Genomic DNA, 27,181 nt, shown 5'->3' with positions numbered 1-27,181 from the left:
AGTGTTCCTTGCCGTGTCCCAGTTGCTGCACCATTCACTTCAACATTTTCAATTCGCATGATGTGATGCTGGCGACAACGTAGATGCTATTAGTTGCACGCAAACTTCGATATCTTTCGCATCTCAAAATGAAGCTGGTGTTGTTCGATATGTTTCACACAGGTAAACTTCAGCTGCATTGACGGCGGTACACCTTTGTGTGATGCAGCGGCCCGTGGAAGTGTCAGCTGCATTCGTCTCCTCCTGGACCATGGGGCATTAGTGAATCCGCCACTATGCCTAACTACACCACTTCACGAAGCATCATTCAAGGGTAAAACCCCCCTCTGTACCGTAAGTTACAAACTATCTCTGTAGATAAGGGAGAAACAAAGCCGAAACATCTCTATGCCTAGAATGAGAACAAACATTTTGAAGTCTCCAACAACAGGGAAAGTTGTTTTGTTGTGCTCACAGCACACCCGGCTAAACTTGACACCTTCTTTCATGAAAAACAATGTTGTTGCAGAACTTGATGTAATGACATCCATGTTGTCAATGCTCGTGCTTGTCGTATTATCTTCTGAAGAAGATAGCCAAGCAAACTGCTGTGAACTTGAAGGTGGCAACACATCCTCGAGTCTGAGGGAAGATGAAGGGGATCTGAGCCCGCACAAAGTAGACAAGACTGAGTGCATCTTGTCCTCTGTTCATCGTCCCTCAGATACAAGGATATGTTGTCACCTTTGTCTTCTGACTTCAAAGTCAAACAACAAGTTTATTCTAATGATGATGACTGGGTAGTTTCGTCGCCGGGGGCGATACTCTACCCCATTGTTCGTGGTAATGCGGTGAGATATAATAATTAGTCGCCTCACAGTGAGTACCTGCGATGTCCAGCAACTTCAGAAGTGCTTTCAGAGCAGAATGTTGGCGGGCCGGATTTGGCTATGGACGAAGCAGTTTTGACATAGAGAGAGGGTGAGAGTCCAGGTGATCTAGAGATACTGAAAGTGTGGATCTGAAAGGTTGGTAATGCGAGCAATGAAGTAGGATGTGCTCTAGACCAGTGTTTCCCAAACTTTTGGCGGTGACGGACCCCCGGAAGCGATGAGAACCAATTCGTGGACCCCCCCCCCCACACACACACACACCGTCACAGCCAGTGCATAACCAGCAACCTCGTCAGCTGCTGCGTGCTTTCGATACAGCTTCAGAAACGATTCCGGACTGGTTTCTTCTTCTTGTTTGTATGTGTATGACGCGGACAAATGTGCATTGCAGGACTTTTCTGTCAGAAATTAGAAGCTAGCCGTTGAAGCTTGCTTGTAGCAATTTTGGAAGTTCTGGGTGTTTGGAAATTGGGCAGCATGTACGAGCGCGTGTTTGTGGGGACAAAAATCCTCACTGAAATGTGAGAGACTGTCGCGGACCCCCACGGACACTCTCGCAGACCCCCAGGGGCCCGCGGACCGCACTTTGGGAAACATTGCTCTAGACCTTCTAGATCACCACAGTGACGGCATCTGGGAGAGTAAGCTTGTCGCCAGCGGTAACGCTGCTGAGCTGTAAAAGCCACATTGAGTCGCGTTCGCTGAATTAATGCAGCAGAACTATCAAATGTCTTTCCAAAATGTAGGATGTTGCAATTGACCAGTGAGCTCCGGCCAAGAGCACGACGGAGATTATGAGCGAATCAGACCAGTTGTGTCAAATAAGAAAATGATTTGTAGATTGTATGCTGACTAGGGTAAAATAATGTGTTGGATCCTATATTGTGTGCTAAGTGGGAATAGATTATATACTGTAGAAGTTTACGAGGGATGGATATTAAAGGGGCAATAAACAGGTCTGCAAGGCGCACTTTTTTGTAATGCAGTGTGATTCGTTTCCTACAGTGATGTTTGGCAAATGTTTTCGTCGCAAAAAAGTAAATAATGGCTCCAAACCGACCGAATATTCACTGCACTCTTTCGCGCTCATGCCCCGCCCTGCGATGCCCTGGCGACAATAGCCGCACATCATTTTGACGTCGTGCTCCATCAACCATTCAAAATGCAGGCTGCCTATACATAGGGAGTGACTTTTTCGGGTTAAATCCGATTCCGCCCGGTTATTCCCCCCCGAACTGACCTCCGACCAATTCGGGTTAAACCCGATTTCTCCCTGATTTCCAGTCACAATAAAATCCTCAAGTGGCGTTTCCACTGAAGACGAACAAAGGTCGCAACGTGTAGCACATGTAAGAATGGGTCACTTACGTTCCCGGCAATACACCCATGTGTGTCAATACTGTCTATGCCTTCGGGGATTATCGCTGGAAGGTCACGATCCCGCAAAAAAAAATAAAAAAGAGAGAGAGAGATTAGGAAAAGACTTAATAGACAAGAGGAGAAACAAAAACACCCGATAACACCCGAAGGCACAATTATCGCCCGATTTCTCCCCGAATTATTGATTTAAAAATAGCGCCCGATTTTTACCCCCAAATCTGAGAAAGACATTTAACCCGAAAAAGTCACTCCCTACCTATACATTGATTTTGTTTTAATGTCGGTAGTGAAGTCGATACCAAACGTATTGACACTTGTCAATCCCAAGATAGCTAGATCAAAAGGTACCAAAAGCCCACAATATTCCATTTCATGCGCGCACTATGTTTTCGGCACTGTGTTGCTCCGCGAGGTCACAGCGATGTTCCCATAACTGGATCTCCTCGCATGCTGCAGCTTGTGACAACGAGGCCCGTTATTGGCTAAGAGTCCGAAATCTCCCCCGTTTTGTTTTGATTTTACACCAGTGTCCGAGACAGCATGTTTACTCCTTCCTCGTTTCAGAGAGAGTTGTGCTCAACGAGGTCATGCTGTCTTTGCTGTAAATACATATATACAAATTCAGGTCAGCAAATACGTACCACTTATTTCCACCTCTTCTTTCATGGCGTAGGAAGTCCTGACTGTGTTCAACTTCTTGTGGATGCTGGAGCAGTGCTGAACGGAAACGACTGCAATCTTGGGACACCGCTGCATATAGCGGTGCTTCGGAACCATGTGGACTGTGCCAGGATTTTATTGAACGCAGGTAAGAAAACTCTCATATGTCAGATTGTAGTTAGGGCCTGACTTTTTCGGGTTAAACCCGTATCCGCCCGATATTTACCCCCCGAACAAAATCTGTAAAATTCGGGTTTAACCCGAATCTACCGGAAAACGTCCGGATAGCGTGGCACACTCAGAAGCATGCATTAAAATAAAGTTTGATAACATTGCTAAACATTAGTTCCATGTTAAGACAAATTTCTATTAAACAAAAAAAAATAAAAAATCACCCGAACACACCCGAATTCCTGACGACAGAATATGCCGTAACGGGATTTAACCCGAATACACCCAAATTTTCAAATGAAAAATATCACCCGATATTTACCCCCCGAATTTGGCCAAAAATAACACCCGAAAAAGTCCGGCCCTAATTGTAGTCAATATACACAGGGCCTAGTAGCTTACGGTTCAACCTGGTCAAACTCAATCCAACTCAAGTGGAACACACGATTCTGCTAGAGGCCAACCGGTGAAGCATGCATTCTCCACCAGGGAGCAAGAAACTCTGTCCTAGATAGACCAGTGTAATTTGCCATACATTTCTTGTTATCTTTATAAGAGGCATTATATGTGCTATTTCACATTCTGGAGTATAGGACCATTTAACTCCTTTTTGCTTCAAATTGTTTAGCAGTCTGGTCACCTCAGTGCAGTTCTGTATGATTTGTTGGTATCAGCAGTGATGGCCAGTATTTACTACATGTAGTTAAACTAACTGATTGTATTTAAAAAGTAGTTATCAACTACTTGCAGAAATGTAGTGGCAACTATTAGTTAAACTACTATTTTAAGTAGTTAACTACAGTAGTTAGGTTACTGAAGGCGCCAACTACTTCCGATTTTGCCGCAAGCTTTGCGGCACGATTGTGCTTCCGACTTTTACCTGGAGCTACTTGTTTGATGAGAACGGAGGTGCAGAGCAGTTGTGTCGTGCATGTGTACTAAATCTTCACTTTTAATGCTTGTCTAGTGAAGCCTCATTTGCTGTGAAATAATTCTGCAACTTAGTTTATCGCGTAGGCACAGAAAGAATTTCGCTGCAACCTTTGTGTTTGACGATCGTAGCAATGGCTTGAGCCAAAGTTTATCATTGCTTGTGATTCATATTTAGGTGTCCAAGAGCACTACAAGGGATTGGTGTTGATGGACAACGTTAAGTAGTTATAGATGTAGTTAAACTACATTGCAGTAGTTAAATAAGTAGTTTTAACTTCTCCCCTGAAAAGTAGTTGAACTACTAGTTAAACTACTCAATCGCAAAGTAGTTAGTACTTATAGTTAAACTACTGTAGAAGTAGTTAGTGGCCATCACTGGGTATCAGCAACTCATGCCCAGAAAACAATGTAGTTCTCTGATATTTCGCAGAGCTTGACACTTGGTAACTGTCTTAACTGTCTCGTCATACGACACCCATGGTGTCTACGGCCCTCTCCTAGGTATTCCAGCTGTTTCCTGCAGAAGTGAGATTTGCTGAGCTTGATGGGCAAGTTGAGCTGAACAAGCTTCTCCAAAATTTTGGAAATGTGTCGAAGGTGGTCCTTGAATGACCCTGACCAAATATTACTGTCATTTGGCATGTTTTTCCAACAAAATCACTCGAAACGTCTGACATCATGTTCTTATACATTGACGGTGGCTTTACGGCCCCAAGAGACATGAGCTTATATTATTTTAAGTGCAGGTTGACGCTGCGTATGTCTGGTTTGTGTCTCGGGTAAACACTGGTCGGGGAGTACGACTAACTTGTGGTTGTACAGTAGGTACATAAATTTAGGTCTAGTACATTTCCTTCGATGAGGCAATGCTGGTAGTCTGGTCTCTGTAGGCATCTGTGACGGAGAGCAGCACATATTATATCCATTAAAAATGAATCGAGCATCCAATCTTCAAATTTTTTAAATTTGTTTACGCTGTTTCAGCCCTGGGGGGTTCCATACTATCACGACGTAATCATAGTGTGAAACAAATTGTTGCCTTGTATGCAGTTATCATGAGGACCTTAGATATGTTCTGTAGTTTCTGGTTTACTAAGTACAATTTCTTTCTTGCTGTAAAACTGTGTTAGAAGGCCATCGCGCTGTTTATGGACAAGCTAATAAAACTAAAAAACATACGCTATCTATATGTTTCACGAATGACAATTTGCTGGTTAGTGTTACGCCAAGACAATTATATTCATCTACTTTAGTAATAACTGTGTTACAGATATTATAACAATAACATTCAGGATAACGATAAGGATAACAGTTCACTTTTTGTCGTTACGCACATGTACACTGTTCTTGTGGGATTGAGGGAGCACCGAGACGCTTAAGACGTTGATCTAAGAGTTCGTGGTCATTAATTGTCAAAGCCTGAGTAAATAAATGCAGTCACCTGCAAGCATGCATATAGAAACATCACAGCCCAAAAACTCTGGCAGGTCTTTTACATAAACCAAGAATAGCAGGAAATCCTGATACTGATCCTTGAGGAACTCCGGATTTTACTTCTAAGGAGCCTGTCAATCAAACTATGAATCGTATCAAACTATCGTATGGCTGGTCACGTATGCTTGAATCCATGTCATGAGGTTGGATAGGACACCTATGCTATGAAGAGGAGCTTGTCAGCTCCGCCAGCGTAGATTGTGAAGGCAGTGTTGGTAGATCCGCATAAATATGCGACAGACAGGTGATGCGATGAGTTTCGTAGCAGTGTTGCTACACACTGTGAACTTAAAAGAGAAACAATTAAGGTTCAATTGAGCTACATGATCGGCCCAGTTTGGCATTTGAATCGAGATCAGCGGTCCTTTTACTTGAATTTAACACTGATCTCTGCTTTACTAAAGGGAGTTATTGTCACAGAAACATTCATTATGTCAGCAGCTTAGCTTTGTGAAAAAGAATTGAGTGCTAATGTACAAACATGAACTTTATGTGACAGCTAGTATTTCTCAGGTGCAACACATACATGCTTGCCTTGCACTAGCATGGAATTTGAAACAAAAATTGTTGATTCTGGCTGTTTGCTTTTGTGAGTTGGGGAAGTAGCTGTAGAGTGACAGAGTTACTCATAACTGTAACTGTCTCTGACTAACTGTAAATATCGACCAGTGAACTTCTTGCAGCGCTTCCACGGTCAGCGCATGCACCACAGTCCAACACTGAAAACTGTGGCACGCTCTGACTTTTATTGTGCAGAAAAGAAACATTCGATTTTCTGTGTGCTCAAATAGCATATACGGAAACAGGTGCGTACAAAGCTTTAAGAATATTTGAAGTTTTTTTTTTTTTCGTTTTTCTTTTCAAATTTTGGTGATCAAGAGCCACATTTTTTCCAATGTCACGTGTGGTAGACGCCTTCATGCGTGTCAACAATCTGCAGCTTAAATTTGATACCAAATTATAGAGCTCAGTCTCCACTACATGGCGATACCTTTCTCGTTTCACCAGCACGTACAGATGTACTGTAATAGGTGCAAGAATATGAGCGATTTTCATTGGCAGCGCCATTTTTGTGTATTTTTAGCTGCAAAATAACGAAACACCCATCGGCATTGAACCCATGTGCTAGAAGCCAACATATTTGACAGTGCGAGGAAAAAAATTCAAAGCCGTGAACGGGTTCCATTGAGAATATATTGAATGCCAAAATCACTATGCATGAAGGTGCATCGGACTTGCCATATTCTTCCGGATTTTTTTTTTTTTCTCTGGAACTACGGCAACTAGAGAAAAAATATTGCTGTTGCATTCTTAATCTGAGTCAGGCTACAACATATATTTTTGCAACAAAAATCACTGACCTTGCCTGAGTTGAGATGGAATCACCCAGGTACCTTTTCGAATGAGTCACTACGATACACGATGCATGAAAGTGCATCGGACCTGCCATATTCATCCGGATTTTTTATTTTTTTTCTCTGGAACTACGGCAACTAGAGAAAAAATATTGCTGTTGCATTCTTAATCTGAGTCAGGCTACAACATATATTTTTACAACAAAAATCACTGACCTTGCCTGAGTTGAGATGGAATCACCAAGGTACCTTTTCGAATGAGTCACTGCGATACACGATCCTTATTTCTTTTGCGTTTTGTTTTGGTTAAATCTGCATCTGGAGTGTTCGGCCTGTCCTTGTATTGTTTCACCCTAAAAAAAAAAATATTTTACAGGAGCAGATGTAAATGCCTTGAAAATTCATCAGGCACCACTTCACATAGCAGCTACGAATGAGAGTGAAGAACTTGGATGCCTGCTTCTGGAATATGGGGCAAGTGTCTACATGACAAACAACCGTGGTCTGACTCCACGCCAGCTGATGCAACGGCCCAACGGGAAGTTATATGCCAAGATCCTTGAACACGAGCGTAAGTATGTAACCTAAACAATAGTTACAACGATCAACTCGTTCATATGGCAGAATGGGGCAATCACAATCTGTGACGGGTAACAAAAGAGCAAACAGTTGTGGGCGTCCTGGATTTCCTGCTGTGTCATTTGACTTCTGCCCAGGAGTATAACTGCTACACGGCATTACCATATTTTGTCGCTGCTTGTTGCATACTTCAAGTCAAAAGTAGGCAACACGCATTCTCTGGAAATGAGATCTTCAAATCTTCTTGCAATCTTCAACGGCATCTGAAAAATCAGATCCTGGCACCTCTCAACCTCTGTACGTGGGCTTGTGAAAACATAAATAGAGCCTGAAGTTTTAGGGTTTTACCCGATTCCTCCCCGAATTTGCACCCCGAATTGAAGGTTGCCCCTTTAGGGTGAAAACCTGATTTTTACCTGGCAAATTGCCCTCTCTGGGATGTCTGTAGGTATGCACCATGTTACTTGTTTGGCAGCAAAATGTAGTTGCATCACGTTTGTACCAAACCGCTACAGTTAGTTTGAATAACTGAGCCTGATTTCTCCCCGATTTTAGCGTAATGGAAGTTTTTTCACCCGAATTCGCATAAATTTAGTGCACATGTTTATTTACCCGATTTTTACCCCCCGAATTTAGAAAAAGAATATTTCCCGAAAACTTCAGGCTCTAAACATAAAGGACATTCACCCAATATGGGTAGCGAAAACTAATTATGGGTAGCACAATTTTTTTTTCTCACGGGCGGTCTGCAGCTTATCCACCGGTGCGGCTTATCTGATGACTATTTTCTCCTGGTACTTTTCCCATACGCCGTTTTTAACGAAAGGGCCGACAGTGTCTCGGGAACAGTACCACCATGCCAATGCACGAACAACGTGTAACAGGGGCGCACCCAACTGACTGAGTAGACTGACCTTCCTGGTGCCTTCCTCCAAGTAGCTTTAACGAAAGTGGAGACAAGGATTCATGTCCTTTAGAAGGCCACTGACCCATCGATCCATGAAAAACATGCAACAAGGGCACAATATGATCAGGAGGTCAGTTGTTTTAGTGTTCTGCCAAGAACACTAGAACAACTGACCTCCTTTGTTGTACACCATGCCGACCCGGGTATATGGACCACAGGGTTTATGACCTTCTCTGTGGTCTCTTTTGTTGCACAAACCAGTCGCTTATCTACCTGAAAATTTTGAAACGTTCCTAACAATGGGTCCTGCGGATTATCTGCAGTGTGGCTTATACGCGTGAAATTACGGCAAGTGCATGTACGCTGACCGCTGTGTGTGACTTTTGGTCTTCCAAGTTTTCTCTTCTTCCTTTGCTTCTTGAGTTTTTCTTCTTCTGTTCTTTTTTGTTCATTGCATTGAGAAAGCATACTCTCTGAGCTCAGCTACAGCATCTGTTTGTGTGTATGACGTTTCAGGATAAACTCCCAACATGCATGCGCAAACATGCATAAGCCCTTTAGAGAGTAAAGTGCCAGCCACCATCATGCTGGTCAGAATGAAAAGAACATGCCAAGCTGGTTTTCTTTGTGCATTTGAATAAAAGAGGTAAAAACAACCATACTGACATTGTATTTGAAAATTGCCAGTGGGTCAAAAATGAGTCTCAGCCTCTGTTTGCACTTGCTCTGTCTTTGTCTCACAGACACTTCACTCTGACGGCGACATGGTAACACAGTGGCAGTCGATGGTGACATGATAACGTGCCATATACATAAAGACACCAAGCTCTGAATCGCACCATTCCAATCGTGTCTCTAACTCGCAATGAGTACTTTCAATGACTTAGGCCAAGGTAGCAGGCTTGGTTGGCTGTTATGTTCCTGACGAGATTCTGCGAACAATGTGGTGGGTTAGTTAGTTAACCACCGCAACATGAGCTTTGTGCTGGGGTAGTCAACCCAAACCGGTAATTCATGGTTATGCTCCTGTCGTAACCACTACTAATCTGGTCTTTTATATTGCGGAAAATCTTTCAATATCTTGAACGACCGCTGACGTCTTCCTGCCCACTGCAAGTACTGTACCACACAAACAGAACTGTGCTTTAACCTGCCTGTTGTGCTTCATTCCCACCTATGGCCCGTGAACCGGTTCGAACCATTATAGTTGCCTCTCGGAGCAGAACGAGAACTGAGCCCTTAGCGTAAACCTAAACCTGAACCGGTAAATGTTTCGGTTAGACACTTTGGTTGTACTAACTGTCTGCGTTGTCGGAAAATTTTTGCCTATTACTAAGCGTAAATTTTTGTGATGAATGTAGGCATTTTTGGCAAAATTAACGTTTCTTCATTTTTATACTCTGAAACCGTTACAGCTGAGACGGCAGTTTTTTTTTTTTTTTTTTTGTAGATTGGCGCATGCAGTCGCTACCACGTGATTTTTTTTTTCGTGAAGATCAGGCTAAAAACGGACTTGCAGCACTCTAAAGTAATATCACTTTTTCTTTGCCGTATCTTCATCTCAGAAAATCTATCATAATTACGTGAATTTGCATGCCTAGGTTGTATAAACTTTTTCTTTGCACAGAGTGCACAGTTTATACAACACTTTTGAGTTTCGTTGAAGCTTCAAAATCGTACGTAAAATACTGTTTGCGGCATTTAGCGGAACTTGAGGGGCTGTCATCTCGAGACAGTTAATAATTGAACTTCCAAATTTCTTGACGATGTTATATATGTAACAAAGAGTCCACACAATTTTTTTCATGAAGATCGGGGGGGGGGGGGGAGCGCTGCCTCCGGGACGTTTGGCGTAACCCAGGTACAAGCGGCGCGTGAGCTTAGAAGAAGGAAACAAAGCACAAGGACATTTCTACATCATGCAAAGATCCTGTTGGCCGTCCGTTGTTGCTTTCTCAGAGTGTTTTTGTAAATTTAATCACGCAGTTATAACATACACCGCAGAGCGAAAATATTTTGCATGGTGGCTCCCAGTGATGGCCACTAACTACTTCTGCAGTAGTTTAACTATCACTACTAACTACTTTGTGATTGAGTAGTTTAACTACCTTTCGGGGGAGTAGTTAAAACTACTTTTTTAACTACTGCAATGTAGTTTAACTACATCTATAACTACTTAACGTTATCCACCAACACCAATCCCTTGTATTGTTCTTGGACACCTAAATATGAATCACAAGCAATAATAAACTTTGGCTCAAGCCGTTGCTACGATCGTCAAACACAAAGCTTGCGGCGAAATTCTTTCTGTACCTACGCGATAAACTAAGTTGCAGAATTATTTCACAGCAAATGAGGCTTCACTAGACAAGCATTCAAAGTGAAGATTTAGTACACATGCACGACACAATTGCTCTGCACCTCCGTTCTCATCAAACAAGTAGCTTGCGGCAAAATCGGAAGTAGTTGGTGCCTTCAGTAACCTAACTACTGTAGCTAGGTACTTAAAATAGTAGTTTAACTAGTGGTTGCCACTACATTTCTGCAAGTAGTTGATAACTACTTTTTATCTACAATCAGGTAGTTTAACTAGTAGATTAACTACATGTAGTTAACTACTGGCCATCACTGGTGGCTCCTGATGGACAGCTTGACAAATGAAACGGGGTTTCGAGCCATGTTGAATGTCACCTCGTTGCTCGTTTAAGGCTATAGAGAGGGCCATGGCTTAGTGTTCCACAGACAGACTAACTAGCCACCTTCAGGGTTATTGAAATTAAAGGAGCAGTCTAGAGGCACACAACTTTTTTTCTGTTTTTGGTCGGTATGGAATGTTAGACGGCCGAAAACAGTTTTCCCACAATTAGTGCAACCGTAGCGAAATTGGGATGCCTGCAACAGCTCCCCGAACCTCCCGTGCGCGAAACACCCTCCTTCGCCTTCACGATAGACACGTGATGAGTGCCACCACGTGTTTCACTCCGATTGGCAGAAACGTGTTACTTCCGCTTGCGGACATGCAGGAACTGCGAGATATCGCCGCACGTTTCCCCATTTTCAGTCGAAGACACGCACACTTTTGCCACGAGGCTTTCTCCCGAGGCTTTCTTTCTTTCCCGAGGCTTCCTCCCTTTTCCAGCTTGTGAAGGCCATGTCTTCATTGGCTAGGCCGGGGAGGGGGGGGGGGACGGTGAGGGGATTTAATTCCACCCCAAAGTTACTGATCTAGAAATATCACTTGACTTCTACCCTCAAATCTGGGGGAGGTATTTCACCCAAAAAAAGTCTAATCCTAAACGTAGAGGGGGTAAAAAATCCATCGAACCGGTAAGGAAAAAAGTTAATTGAGGCAACTGAGGCACTTCAATCAACATTATCTAAGATATAGGCATTTCCATATGGTACAATAAGTATTCATGTCAATGCAAGCAATGGGGTAGAGTACTGCCCCTGATGATGAAACTCCCCATCCATCATCTAGCAATAAAGTTGTTGTTGTCATGTCACGTGCACAGAAGATGTGTCAAGGACTTACTATACTGCTTTTTCCTTGTTTCAGGCGTACCATTGAGCCTGAAGGACAGCTGCAGGCGGCGTATTAGGGCTGTCCTGGGGCCCCGCAGGTTGAGGCAACTCAGGGATTTCCACTCCCTTCCGACTGTCATGCTGGTGTATGTGGGTCACGGTACCCTAAAGGAATGCGCATGAATCATGGAAGTATACGTGTAACCCTGTTGTACCGTGTCTGTACATTATGTATTATATACTTGTCTATTTATAGTTCCTGTCCTCTCACTAGGTGTGATTATAGAATTCTAAAACATTACAAGTAGAGCCTGAAGATTTCGGGAAATATTTTTTTTCCCAATTTGGGGAATAAAACTCTGAAATCAACGTGTGCTCTGAATTTGTGCCTGCTGAAAGATCTTTCAGCATCTACAGAGTTCATAGGAACTTCATAGGAAGGAGTTTACAATACATGCCCTGGGGAAGTTACATTTTTAGTACACCCCTTTTTGTTCTTGGGCTGTAGCCATTATTTAAAAGTCTTAACTTCTTGAAGGCAACCTCCCAAATCAAAATCCCCCACTGCTACCGCTAAACTGCATACGGGAGGGACGCCTCCCATTCCTCAAGTGAAGTATGCACAATAAACTTGGGCTAATGTTATCCTAAGCTAAACTACAATCTGTCTGTTTTGTCCTGCAGTATAAACAATTTCGTATAGCAGGCTTCAATTTTGTAGGGGCGGCTTCACCTCATGCAGGGAAGCGTCAGGTGAAGCCCACTTTCGGGAGGTGTTCGTATTCGGCGAATAGTCAAATTATCCGGAAACCCAAATATTGGGTATTTCGATTCGCGAATCGTATACTTCGACTGATTGATATTCGATTCGAATTGGAGAACTCTAATATCCACACACCCTTAAAAAGAAAGGATCCCGTGAAACTCTGTGCCAAACGAAGGATTCCGCGATTAATTCCGAATTCCATGAAATTTCGCGGAATCACGGAATCGCGGGCCTTATTCATTATCTATATATCATGTCAGAAGGCAGCCGGGAATTTGGAAATGTCGCCTTTTTGTTGGCTTGCTTTTCTTTGTTTTATGAGACACAATGTTCTTTTTTTTTTTCAATTAATCTAGTAGTATACATCATTCTCGTGATATCAATCCCATGGTGGGCAAGCATTCTGCTGCAAGAGGCAAGTTGACGTGAACAAAGGCTAAAACAGTGTCATCGGCCTATAGATAAAACAGACTGTGAAAATGCTCAATACAGATCATTTACATATGTTGAAGGGGCTAAACATCAACGAGATCCTTTGAACACATAGAATCTGCGTTGTACCTTCCAGAAAATTCTTTAGCCATACATGTATTGGTCCACGAACCCCATGTGCATAAAGTTTCCGCAATAAAATCTGGTGTGAAACCGTAATGAATGCCCTTCATAGATCGAGTAATAAGAAATCGTGAAATCCGCTAGAAATAACGGAGTTCCCCTCCCTTCAGTAAGCCCGTACTGCATGCCACAGGTTTCTTGTTTTTTTTTTCTCTCTCTTCGATTAGCATGAAACTTGACATTATAGTATATAAAGAGACGTTGGAAGGTGGGGGCAGGAGGGTGGTGGGTCGTCGCAGCACTTGGCTCTGAGTGCCCCGTAACCCTGTCTTTCATCCCGTTCAGCTTCAACTATATTACCGCAGAATGGAAACGAACATTGGTTAAAAAAGGTACAAGACCAAATTCACCCGAATAGGTGTGGCTGTTTCTACTGTACTTTGTCATAGCATGTATGTCCGCCATCTGTCAGGACCCAATTGGTCCATTATGGGCCTGGCTATATCGCGATCGTCTGCGATACTGTTTGACTGCGCTGAGTGATTTATCCAGACCCTACCTACACCCCCAAATGTCCAGTGACACCCCCCTAACTTTTTCACCTGTGTACCCCCTACAAGGGGTGCCCACGGTTTCAGCTTTAGACACATGTCGGTAATGATATGTTAACCTGTAATGACGTAACTATAATAATGACCCCCCCCCCCATTTTTTCCGACACGCCTCCATGCTTTGGATTCTGGATAAACCACTGGTGCGCTTATCTTTATCATACGTGATCGTTTACACGACATTCGCTTGATTCATTACGTGTAAGGCCATATATAGGTCTTGATCTCATCTGTAACAAAAGTGAGCTTTAAATGATTTTGCAGCATTATTGTCGTCCTAGTTGGCATTTTGAACACGCGGTCGCACAACGCGGGCGTTAGAAAGTATGTGGAAATATCGTCACATCCCACGCCTCGATTATCCTCGTCATCGCACGTACGCGACCATATGATACGATTATACGTCGCTGATGTCTGGATCAAGCTCCAGGGTATGTAGCAACTCAAAAGGGTCACCACCACAAATCAAGACTGAAAAAAAAAAAAAAGACACGGTTTGAGGCGCGCGGGTTTTCCGACTGCGCACGCGGTGGTACGGTAAACAACGACAGCTCAACACGAACAAAATTTCGCTATTTAACTATAATTCAACCGAAATGTAGGCCTCACAGAGTTCACAGGTTCAGAGATCGTTGGCAATAGAGTCACTAAATAAGCCACGTATGAAATGAATCGTAGCTTATTTAGTGACTCTAATTGGCAATTCACTAAAGCCGCGATTGTGCCTGACGGTTATCGTAGTTTCGGTCGTTTCGGTGTACTGAGCACCAACTGTGTGCTAGTTTCGGTTTCAGTTACACGTTAGCGAACGTGCAGCGGCGCATTCACAGAGTTCCGCGCGTCGCTTGGCAGCTCTTCTACGCATTCATGTTCGTCGCTGTTACCGTAAAGTACAAATACAAGCGCTCAACCTGCAAACAACTTGGTTAGTAAGCTGCCATCATATTAGAAGAAACAAAAAAGAATATTAGAAATCTCCGAATAGCGGAATATCAAATTTTCCAATACGAATATAATATCGGAAACATTTGAAATTTCGAATATTCGCACACGTCCAGAGATAGGGTTGCCACCTTTCGTAGTGAAAAATACCGGCTGAGGGAGAGGAGGTGCAATAGAGGGAAAGGAGGAAATATTCGCGGGAAAGGGAAAGTGGGTGAGGGGTGGAGAGTATACAGAGAGAGAGAAAGAAGGAAACAGCGTAACTCGCTCAAGACAACAATGATAATAATAATGAATAACTAAGAAAACGACTGGTGACTACGGAGTTGGGTCTGTGCTCCAAATTTCTTCAAGCTGTAGTGGAATGTTGAAAGGAAAACCCTGTAAAAGCCTCTATGAAAGGCGTTGAGCCACAGATACCGGCAAAAGTCTGCCGGTATCATCTTCCTACCGGCAGAGCGAGCAAATAGCGAGTTTTAGTATACCGTTGATCAGGTTATCGTGTCTATCGGAACCAATCGTAGTCGCGCGTGACTCAGAATCTTATCCACTGATTGGATCCGGTTGATACGGTTCGACGCAAGCCACGTTAACAACGGTCTCCTAAAACTCTCTAATAACCGGACAAAACATTTCGTGACAAAACATTTTCACAGACCAGGTTAGTCTGTTAAAAATTAACAGACTAACAGACTGCCAGGTTAAAAATTTTACGCTGCAAATGTACATCCTAATATAAATTTTTCGGAAATCAGTTTCAACTTATGCTCATCCATCGATATCTAACTGAAAATAATACGTTTTGTCGCCGGTGTTAGGCCTAGTGAACACGGCGATCACAACGAAATCATAACAAAAACGGCGCTGTGCTGTACAATCTTATATTTAACAGCTGTATTTCATGGATATAAACATTCTTGCCTGTTATATTCCAACTATTCATGCAGATTTGTTTAAAAATCATACCGACAACAGAATGTGTCCCAGCAGGTGGTTCTGCCGGCAGCGGTACAACGACGGAAGCAGACAACAATTCCCGACGTGCCTTACGCTCCCTAGGTGGCGCTTATCAAATTTGCACCAACAATCCACTACTTTTGCGGATTGCGAGAGGTATCCATTTCTGGTATCCAAAAGTGGGTGGAGCTTCAGGTATAGGCATGACCCATTAATGGCCAGACTCCCTTTTAATATACGGCTCTGCTGGACTCGAGGGTTGCCACTTCCACCGCTAGGTGGCTACGGCTTCGCTGGAGTCCAGAGCCGTATATTAAAAGGGAGTCTGGCCATTAATGGGTCATGCCTATACCTGAAGCTCCACCCACTTTTTTAGCTTTCCGACCAATGAAATCTTGAAATATGGGGCGCTATCAATCAGCTTATCCTCACTATTTGCCCCCTTATCCAACACGGGCAGCGCCATTTTGGGTAGCAAGTGGATTGGATGAGATTGAAATGGATACCTCTCGCAATCTGCAAAAGTAGTGGATTGTTAGCGCAAATTTGATGAGCGCCACCTAGGGAGCGTAAGGCACGTCGGGAATTGTCATCTGCTTCCGTCGTTGTACCACTGCCGGCAGAACCACCTGTTGGGACACATTCTGTTGTCGGTATGATTTTCAAACAAATCTACATGGATAGTTCGAATATAAGAGGCAGGAATGTTTATATCCATGAAATCCATCAATTAAATATAAGATTGTACAGCACAGTGCCGTTTTGGTTACGATTTCGCTGTGATCGCCGTGTTCACTAGGCCTAACATCGGCGACAAAACGTATTATTTTCGGTTAGATATCGATGGATGAGCGTACGTTGAAACTGATTTCCAAGGAACGTATATGAAAATGTACATTTGCAGCGTAAAATCAGAGTAGTCCGTGAAAAATTTTTGTCTCGAAATCTCCACTTCACCACTGTTTGTTTTCGTCGCCATTTTGGGTGGCAGTAAGGTATCATGGCGACCCCCTTGGTAAAAAGCAAACCAATCAGAGGAGCGAAACTGTGATTGACAGGTCGAGCCTCTTTTTGTGACTCCTCCCAATGGCCAGACCAGACTTGTACAAAATACTGCGCAAAAGTATTTAAAATAAGATACTAAATACTCTACGGAAAAAGTATTTGAAATAGAGTACAAAATACTCAAAACTGAAAGTAATTTGAGTAGAGTACTAAATACCCTAAGAAGTATTTAAGATACTATTTAAAGTACTTTAGTATTAGCAGTAAGTGAAACGCGTATTCTGAACGTGGCCTTACAAATGAAAGGAATAAACTTCATCAGCCATGCATATCTTTCATTTGCAACGTCTTGGTGTCAAGTTATGTTTGAACTTTGGTGAACCCAAGTAAACTTTGTGGATATGTTCTGACCCAAAACTTCGTAACCCCTCCTGTATGTCGGTTCGGGTCTTTCAACATCTGGCACGTGTTTATTGCTTTGATGACCAAGGAAATAAATGCCGGGATTATCTTGTACCTAATCCCCTGGTGATTCACCTGGCAATATGAATAGGAACGGTTTTCTGACGAAGCTGGCTATTGAGAAGCAAGGCAGGCTTGGGACCAGCCTATTGTACAAGAGGATAAATGACAGATTCGCGAATTCCCGAAAAAAAAAGAAAACAAAGAAAAATGGGGTTAAATTCCAGTGAGCTGAAAATCTCGGCACGGCGGGGAGCGCGTTGGATATGGCTTGACGAGGAAGGAAAGTATTTTGAATACTGAGTAGCAAATACCGAAAAAGGTATTTCAAATACATTAAAAATACTTGTCGCAAAAAGTATTGAGTAGAGTACCAAAATACCGGAAAAAGTATTTAAAATACTGTATTTTGAGTACGTACTCAAGATACGTACAAGTCTGGGCCAGACTCCCTTTTAATATACGGCTCTGCTCGAGTTGCGATCACGGTACCATTTGTGCTCTTTAGTAAATCTAAATACGCCTCCGAGCCTCGAGAACACATGGAGCAGAGATGGGCTCGGACCGGGCCTAAGCATGGAAACAGTCGGGTACGTGCTGGGCCCGGGCCGGCGGAGTCGGGCTCGGGCTGGAAATCTATAGAAGACGTCGGGCCCGGGTCGGGTGAGGGCCGTGGCAGCCGGGCACTGGCCTCAAAATTAAGCCCGTGCAGTGCTCTAGCTCTTACCTCCTTTAACCCATAACATAAGAATCAACAACAGACTCACTTTCTGCATTTTTTTCACACTTCCAACCGAATTGCATCCTGCCACCAAATTGTTGACGTCATTCGCTGCGTATGGACAACCACACTTCGAGACATTGGGGAGACACCCGTACACTCTTAAAAATAAAGTGAGTGATGGTGGTGCTGGTGAAAGGGCTCGCCGTTGTCGGCCTCACATAGATGGCGACGTCACAACTGACGCCCTTGGGGAATGTGCGTCCTGGGCCGGCTTCTAAGGGAATGCCTTCTCTTAAAAATAAACTTCACCACATAGCACGCTCCTAGGCGACCATCATCCCGAGTAACATGATTCTTTCCCCTGATTTGCTGAAAATTGGGGGCGCACACTATTTTTGTGGCATTATGCAGTTCATAATTGCCACAAAAATGGCGCACGCCCTCCCCCCCTTCCCCCGTTTTCATCAAATCGAAGGAGAGAACTTTGTCATTCGGGAAAATGATTGGCTAAGAGCGTGCTATGCGGTGAAGCTCTCTTTTTAGAATCTTGGTGCCGGCTGTGCTGTCTGGGGTTTTTCCTGGGTTTTCCTCAGACGCTTTCAGACATATGTCGGCACAGTTCCCTTAGAAGTCGGCCCAGGACGCACATTCCCCCAGGGCGTCAGTCGTGACGTTGCCCACCTACGTGAGGCCGACAACGGCAAGCCCTTCCACCACCCACCACCACCACCACCATGTCTTTTTAGAGTGTATCTTTGAGTCAAACAAGCCAGGAAATTAAAGAAACAAGGGAAAGGGCGCAGGCTAGCGGGTATAGATCCAATGTAAGAATAATGTCATAGATGTAATACAATGTAATAGAATGATGTAAACTCTCGTAATGTTGCTGTAATTCCCTATCTCCATGCAGTTGCTCACAACATTATTGCTGTCGCTAAATACTATAATATCAAAGTTGTTTTTTCCAATGCCTTTAAATTAAGTCGTTTGACCCCCCCCCCCCCCCCCCCCCCTCAGCTCTAAATCTGAATGTGCCTTTTGAAGCCTTTTGTTCCTTGCAAGCAAAACGTTGTGTATTCTATTCCCCTTGAGTGCGGCTTTGTGTACATTGGCCAGACGCGCCGGTGCCTCAATGACCGGATTAGGGAACATGCAGCAAACGATGAAAGAATGGCCGGGTCTTCGGAACTGGTAGATCATTTACGGGATTGTAAAGGTTGCCAGCCTTGCACTACACTACAGTACTTGCGTGGGAACGCTACGCACACCGAAGGTTGTTTCGGGAATCCTTGGAGATTGCCACCAGGGGAAACGTAGTTAGTATAATGCTTCTTTTATCCCTCTCGCACCCCTTCGAAGATTTTTAGCTTTTAAGTTGAGATGAACCAATAAATTATTGCTGTGTCTGAGAACCTACGTGTGTTGTCCCCTTCTGTGTCCGTGTCTCTCGGTCTTCTTCATGAAGTCTGGAAATTCGTGACAAATTTTGTATAGTAACATCCCAATCGAACATCGAGTGCAGCGGCCTACTGCCAATAACGCGTTTGGCTAGATCGGGAACGCTCTACGAAGACGATCCGAAAGGATGTTGTCAAATCGAAGCATGGTAACAATCGAGGGGCACGGACACTGAAAGCGCACACACACACACACAAATTCCTCAAAAACGGTCTGTGTTGCTTGTCTCACGATTCTTATCATGCTTTATTGCCAGCTTCCTCGTAGCAGCGTCATAGCCGAGTGGGTTAAAACTCGTTGGTGGCATCCAAGGTAGTGCTGCGCTGTCTGACCGTGCTGTCTAAGGTTTTTCTGCACTCTAAAAGCAGAGCTTCACCACATAGCACGCTCCTAGCCAACAATCATCCCCACCGGGCAGCGTTCTTTCCCTTGATCTGCTGAAAACGAGGGGCTTACGCCATTTTTGTGGCATCATGCGGTTCATAATTGCCACAAAAATGGCGTACGCCCCTCGTTTTCATCAAATCAAAGGAGAGAACGTTGTCATGTGGGATGATGGTTGGCTGTCGTGCTGTGCGGTGAAGCTCTGTTTTTACAGTGTGGGTTCTCTTGCGAGATTAATATCGGCACAGTTTCCCTTTGAAGTGAGCCCAGGATGCATACTAACACCCCTGTCCCCCAACTCCTTTCTGGTGTCCTCTCTCCATCTGTCCGCGTCCCTACACGCCGCTCATAGCCACAGTTGCTTCGCGGCGCTAACACGAAATTAAAAGAAGAAAAAGAGAAGTTTCGTCCTTGCGCCTCTCTCTCTCCTATCGCTATAGTCAAACCCAAATTGGGCTAGAGTAATATCGGCCACTTCAAAGGAAAAGCGCGATTGGTTTGTCGAGTTTTCAAAACCGTTATCCGGAGCAATGCCATGGGTTTCACAAAACAAATCGCATATAATACGAGTAGAAATTCTCATTTTGAAGAGGACACTAAATCAAATCAAGTGCCGGATTCAAATTTCTGTGAGTACGCCAAATAATTTCAAATCGTGGTTTATTTTCGGCCTACCAAATCAAATCCCTTCTTAAATCTGGATTTGTCAAATCCTTTGCAAATCTGGAGGAGGAGCAAAAACTGAACAGCTGTGAAATGGTTTCAGATGCTCGGGCTCTGTTATACAAATTTCGAATTGTTACGCAGCGAATTTTCGACCGTTCCGTAACTACGAAACAGAGACGGAAGGCGTCACTGGCAGTAAAATTTCACCAGTAGATAAATTTACTGTGACAAAAACCGAGAAGAAATGTGAAGCTAAGAACCTGCAGACTGATGACAGCAATTACCTTTAGCACAGCCTCTCTCCTTTCTTTGCTGTCTCTCTGTCTACAACGACTGTACTTTATTTGGAGATGATGAAAGGGGAGTTTCATCGCCAGGGACGATACTCTATCCCAGTGGTGGCGGTAACGTGGGTATATGAAATAATGAGTCGCCTCACTGTGAGAACCGAAGTCCTACGGTGTCCAAAACGGTCGAAAGAGCTTCCTGAAATGACAAAACCTACGCGTCCTCACTCATATTGTTGCTCGCCGGGAGAAGGCGCCCCACATTTTGCGAAGCCACGATGCATTATACCAGTATCCGTTCTCCACCAAATCCTCCCAAGTTGCTTCTTGCGTGGCGAGTAATCTGCACAAGCAGTCTCCTCTACGTTTTACACCTTCACATTGCGAATATGAGTTTGTGGGTATACGTTTGTGTGCGTGCGTGTCCAAGTATTTTCTTTCTCTTTTTCCTTCTTGCGGTAGTTCTTGTTATTAAAGCACTTGTGGCTAAATGTTATTTTGTTCTAATTTTGTTACGAGCTGGATCATGAAAGTGCCACTTTATATATAGCGCTGAAATAGATCGAATATTCCAGTCTTCCAAGATTACACCCCGGGTTTGAAAATATACCTTCGAGGGGATATGTTTATATACCACGAGGTTCAAATAACATACCTTCAAGGAGGTATAAAGTTACTATACCTCGAAGGAGGTGTAGCGTTTGTACCTCAAAAGGTATGCGCCCTGGGACAAGCCTTTTATATACAGTCAACCCTCGATTTATGAACCTTCGATTTATGAATTCCCTCGTTTTATGAACACTAGCACGAGGAACCAAACTTTTTACATGCATTTTTCCCTCGTTTTATGAACCTCGATATTCGAATAATGAATGGAATTTCTGGGAACCAACTAGGAGTTGCCCAGCGTTTTTGCCCTCAATTTATGAACGGATCGTTCCGAGGCCAACAAAAACCTTCTAATGGACTATTCGTGGTCTTACGAATGACGCCTGAACAGACAAAACGTTTTCGAGGTATTGCAACCTCGGTTCTTAACCCCTCGAAATCCGAACAACAAACGGGTTTTTGCAGAAGTGTTCCTGACCTCAATTGACACAGCGGAAGGCATGGTCCAAAACAAAATTACACAATACATTGCATTATAAACACAATATCAACTCGGAAATACTGTTCCATTTGCTCGATAGTACTCACTTATTGGAATTTTCGATTTATGAATCCCTCGATTTATGAACGATTTTTCGGGGAACCGAGGGTTGACTGTACCCTAAAAAGTATAAATTTTTCTGACAGCCAGCACGTTTTGCGGGTGTTGAATAATGCGACTGAGTTTCACACGTTCGACGCCGTACCAATTTGCGGAACTCATTTCGTATTAGAAGTAATAAATCAAGAATGATACGAAGGCGATATCGGCTCTGAGCAATATACGATTACACGTATGCGCTGAACGAACGCCGCTGCCAACGCAGCCGCGGGGCAAAATCTTCCGAGTCAAGGTTTACCGATCGTTGCCGATCGAGGAAAAGCGAAAGAGATAGAAAGTTTTATGTTGTTTTCTTTTATGACAATCTCGAAGGGAAACAGGTTTTTTTTTATTCTTCGTGGCTCTCGTGTTTATGCCGTCACAGTTCGCGGAATTGGCGGAAAGAGCAGGCTTCACGTCAGAAAGCGTCCCGGTGACCACTTGGACGTCGCGCAAAACTGCCTATACGCGCTCTCGCAGCACCTACCGGCACCCGCAGCGAAAGTATGCTCGTGTGTGGAGCGTGGGAGTAATACCGTTCTGTAGAAGCCATGGGAAAAGCGATGTCTATGCACGTGTTTTTCTTCTTCTTCATCTTCTTCTTCTTCTCGTTGTGTGTCACGTGCTTCGCGGCAAACGAGGAATACCCTGTTCTCAGGTGAGTGGAGCGTTATTCCTCGAGTTATCCACTAGCGTGTTAATGGCGTGTTTTAGTAAGAGTCCGAAGTTGTTTACGGTACCGCGTATATAAACGTGAAACGCCCCAAGTGAGTCTCTTTATTCCTTCGATGTGGCTGTCGTCGCCTTTCCTGATGTTGGTTTGACAGCTCGATCGTATCGTTCGCGTCGTTGAGTTCCTCCGATCTATATGTTGTCAAACGCTACATTTTCTATGTTTCTCCGTTTCCTTTTTCTACGCTTCTAGAAGCTTCACGATAACGTTTCCGTAAATATGATAAGCCAATCGCATGATTGCTTGGGAGGGGCTGACGTCACGTTGCTGACATCTAACTGACTGACTGACAGCGATACGGAGTCGGAATTGGGGGCCGCCGTTGTGCTCTTTTATACGTCCGTTTGCTCAAAAAAGAGAAACTAAAGGCAATCGAGCCCCGTAGGTTCGAATGGATCCGTTTTTCTCCCGTTAAAAACACGGACGAGAAAACGTTCGTGTGAAACGGGCCTTACGATTCCCCTAAAATCACCCAACTGAAACTTCTTAACGGCTTATACTCACCGATAAAGCGTATATCTGGATTGACTGAATCCGATTGGAGCTCTATTGATGGACGGATTGACTGGACTTAGATCGACTGTTGTTACTTAATTGTAATTCATTACGGTGGGTCGCCGTATATATATATATATATTGGTTTGTTTGTGGTTTCTCGTTGTGATATGTATTGGATTATGGGCTCCAGTTTGTATAAGGCGCATGCTTCTATTTGGCACGCGATATCGTAGAAATTACCTTTTTCAGCGTGGGAAATGTTTCTGCGTTTATGGGAGCAAACTGATTTGCAAGACCTATGCAAGAAAGTGACATCTTACACGAACGAAACCTTGTTTCATTCATCAAACAGCCTATCAGGAGTCAACGTGCACGATATATTCGCTCTGCGGATTGTCATTGCACAATCAAATTTAAAAAAAGAAAAGAAAAACAAGACGAAGAAAATACGGAAGGGGCATTTCGCTGCCCTATTACATTCACGGCTCTATTGTTTGGAAGCACTGTTCGGTTCGTCGCTCACATAAACAGAGGTCGATGTTATGGCAGGTTAACCCTTCAAGATGGGAGTCGGAAGATGCAGCGCCCATCTTGTGACGTCCATACCGTGTGAGAAAACTGTTTCTGGTTCTGAATTCAGTTTCGCTGTCTAAATCTGCGAGTGTGTGTGCGAATGCTTTTCTGGGTAAAGCTGCACCACTGAGTAAAGTTGTCTTGATGTGCTGTTACTTCTGCTCTGTGGATTTCTGGCAACCTACTCGGCGCTTCCTGCTTACTGTAGGTCGAAGGTGACTACTTAATATCGAGCGTATCCGTGACCATATTCGCGCGAAATTTGCGATTTAACGAGGACGCGCGAGGAACGCGTAAAATACATTCCAATTAAAAAAACACAAAGTATACGGCAGTACATTGGGGAGTAATTAAAGCTTCTAGTCTCCTAGATTGCGGTCACTCCACATTTAGTCTCCTGTCCAGAAATGCACTCTTCAGCACCACAAATTGTCACTGAAACTTCGCAAATGCTCCCCTGAATGCCACTGTCTGCGCCAATATGTGCTCCGCCGCGAGAATTTGATAATTCAACAATTTTCTGCCTGCAGAGTGAGGAATAGCTGGGGGTCGTAGCATATATTTTGGCCACGATTTTGTCACAGTGTCACAAGGTATTGCTAATTGATCATTCGTGGCTTTACGTCACGCATCTCCATGATCGCAAGATTTTGAACTACTTGGGATGCCACGGTCTAACTCAAAGTTACATGCACATGGGTTATGCACAGATAACTGTGAGGATAAAGCGTTAAACGAAATCCCAGGCATTTAATGTTAAAGAGGATTAGTAGTTGTGTCAATGCATGTGGTTCTAAAAAGAACTAAAATCACTCGCGTTTTCGTAGACTCCAGATCCGCCCGACAAAAAAGAAAAAAGAAAAAAAAAGAAATTGAAGGGTAAAAGGAAGGAAGAAACACTTCTACGGTATCCTACAACACAGCAAGCATGTATTGACGATTAGTAAGGTAATTAACCACTTAATTTGTGGCTCACTATGCCTCAGGGCACAGTGGCTAGCATGAGATGAGCTGGAGAGATAATCGGTTGATGGATGAATAATGATACTACATCTACGTCCTTCGCATGATACGAGGCCCTCAGGGCCAGAAAATGCATCTACTTGAACGAATACATCCATCATTCAATTCCGCGAGAAAGGTGGTGGTAGTGGAGAGGATACGCAAAGGGTTTGTTGAAATACCAGGCGTGAACCTGCAATTGACAAATAACGAAGGTTGACAACAACCTTCATTAAGGCCGACTATCAATGGGCGGGTCTAGCGGATCGACGTCTTTCGGCACCACCTTTTTTACCTTACGGAGTTTATGTAGCATGTTGTCCCAAGAACGGACATTCCAACGCTTCATAAAAATACTTAATCCTTCCCCTGCAACCATCGCGCTAACCATTAAGCACCATCTAAAGCGATGGATTGCGCGTTACGCTAATTTCTCTCGTCAGAACCGAGATGCCGTATATCACCCACAGACTTGCACCATAACTTCGTAAGGTTTCTTTAATTTCGCTTGAAGATAGCGGTGGCCAGTTAGCCATGAAGTTCGCAGACAGGCAAAGTCGTTTTCGAGAATCGACGATTTTCTCTTGGCATCGGTCTGCATCTCTTTGCATGTCACGTGCTTCAAACCGGACATCCCTCCGATATGAACCTTTGCAATACAACTTCTGACCTTGGCGTGAATTCCTCAGAGTGACGGCATGGCTGCAACGTCAAAGACCCGTCAATGGAAAGTTGCGTGACCGTTTCATGTTGAGAACACGCAATGCGTTGTACAGGTCCCGACAAAAGTTTACGGAACACGCGAGCGGTGTATTTCCCCTCCGTGTGACACCTTAGTGGCAAGCGGAAGCGGGCTTGTTCATTCGTTCAGAGGGGTGAGCGAGTGCGCTGGTAGCGACACGCCGCCTAGAGCACTGCACGGGCCTAATTTTCAGGCCCGTGCCCGGCCCTCGCCCGGCTGCTACGGCCCGCACCCGGCCTGGGCCCGACGTCTTCTATAGATTTCCAGCCCTGGCCCGACTTCGCCGGCCCGTGCCCAGCCCGTACCCGACTCTTTCCATGCTCAGGCCCGGTCCCAGCCCGCCTTTGCTCTATGTGTTCTCGAAGCAGAGATAGAGATGCGAAGCCCCGGAAAAACCCCCGGAAATTTCGGGAAAAAAACTGAAATTTTGGGCTATTTTTCCTCGTCTCCGGAAAAATAGCCCAAAATTCTCAGGCGACAAAATTCAAAAATGTAAATTTTCGTGCCTTCGATGCGTTCCAACCTGCCAACACTGCCTTAGGTGATCCGCCAACAACCACCAGTATAGAGCTCCGTCTGGTCGCTCCAAGCGATCGCCATCGCATTCACATAATGTCGGAGTTCTTGTCGGAGTGGACGGGTTATTCCAATTACCTATCGCTGAGCAGACAGCAGTCTGATGGGATGCTCTGCTCTGCATTTATGCCTAGAGGGTGAACACTACTAAAGTTTCTAGCTCATTGTATGCTGTGGCTTGGCCGGCAATTCTTCGACTCAGCAGTAACCGCGTTTGTTTCCATTTTTTCCAATTTTTCGGAAAAAACGCGAAAACAACCGTTTTTTTTTTTTTTTGAGCGATTCAAAATTTCCGGAAATTTTGCATCTCTAGGCACGGAGGCGTATTTAGATTTACTAAAGAGCACAGCGCAGCGGGGAAAAGGACGCAGCTAATTGGTGCAGACTGCAGAGTGAGGAGGTACACACGAACGGAGCGGCTGTGCTTCTCAGCCGACTTGCTGCCGACAGCTGTGCTTGGTGCTTGCTTGCTTGGGAAGGCAGCACGCAGCGGCGCGTGGGCGATATGTATGTATTTAACCATATTCGATATGTATGTACCTTGCGGTTCAAGAGAGACTCATCTCCGCTCAATTGCGCTGCACCGGTGTTAGTTCCCCTTTCTCGAACTCTCACGCGAACGAAATATGTCCCAACCCTAACCTAAGTGACCGCCGGACTCTCGCGCGCCCGCCACACCAATCGTCCTCAAATGTGTGTGAGTGCACGTGTGAAATCCAGATCCATTACACAAAATAAGCGTGATAGTTCTCAGATGACAATATCATGACATCCCATACCCAATGAAAAACAAAAAAAAGTGACATGAAAATTCAGCTGTGCCGTCCCGTGAAATATGTTCACGTACATGACCGACCATGGCCGGTATTGTCAAGCCCGTACCCGGCCCGGGCCCGGTGGCTGAAATACGAGCCCGTTCCAGGCCCGCATAAAAAACGCCGAGCCCGGGCCGGGCAGGGCTCGGGCTTTCGGGTAAGCCTGGGCCCGTGCAGTGCTCTAACGCCGCCGTTGTTTCGGTATAGCTTGAATGTGCTCGAAGCGTGGTTTGAATTGGTGTCGCTACCGCTTCCGCTTGCTGCTAGGCTGTCGCACGGAGGGGAAATATACCGCTCGCA

The 27,181-nt window shown here is 44.4% G+C and overlaps 2 protein-coding genes across 3 annotated transcripts in view; both read left to right on the top strand.

Annotated features, from left to right (window-relative positions):
• LOC135400272 (ankyrin repeat and SOCS box protein 13-like) overlaps nucleotides 1–12,131 on the top strand; it is a 41,159-nt gene extending 29,028 nt beyond the window's left edge. For both annotated transcript variants that reach the window (XM_064632055.1, XM_064632054.1), the window contains exons 3-6: nucleotides 163–313; nucleotides 2,926–3,060; nucleotides 7,242–7,436; nucleotides 11,911–12,131. In XM_064632055.1, coding sequence (XP_064488125.1) covers nucleotides 163–313; nucleotides 2,926–3,060; nucleotides 7,242–7,436; nucleotides 11,911–12,059 — 630 coding nt within the window. In that variant the 3' untranslated portion in view covers nucleotides 12,060–12,131. The remainder of the gene's footprint in view (nucleotides 1–162; nucleotides 314–2,925; nucleotides 3,061–7,241; nucleotides 7,437–11,910) is intronic.
• A 10,189-nt stretch (nucleotides 12,132–22,320) lies between these two features.
• LOC135400270 (mannan-binding lectin serine protease 1-like) overlaps nucleotides 22,321–27,181 on the top strand; it is a 48,025-nt gene continuing 43,164 nt past the window's right edge. The window contains exon 1 of the mRNA XM_064632052.1: nucleotides 22,321–22,600. Within this exon, the coding sequence (XP_064488122.1) occupies nucleotides 22,494–22,600 (107 nt within the window). The 5' untranslated portion in view covers nucleotides 22,321–22,493. The remainder of the gene's footprint in view (nucleotides 22,601–27,181) is intronic.

The sequence above is a fragment of the Ornithodoros turicata genome, chromosome 7 (genome assembly GCF_037126465.1).
Source record: "Ornithodoros turicata isolate Travis chromosome 7, ASM3712646v1, whole genome shotgun sequence".
Classification (NCBI taxonomy): domain Eukaryota; kingdom Metazoa; phylum Arthropoda; class Arachnida; order Ixodida; family Argasidae; genus Ornithodoros; species Ornithodoros turicata.
The sequence above is the reverse complement of the archived record's forward strand: the minus strand, read 5'-3'. Positions and strand labels throughout refer to the sequence as shown.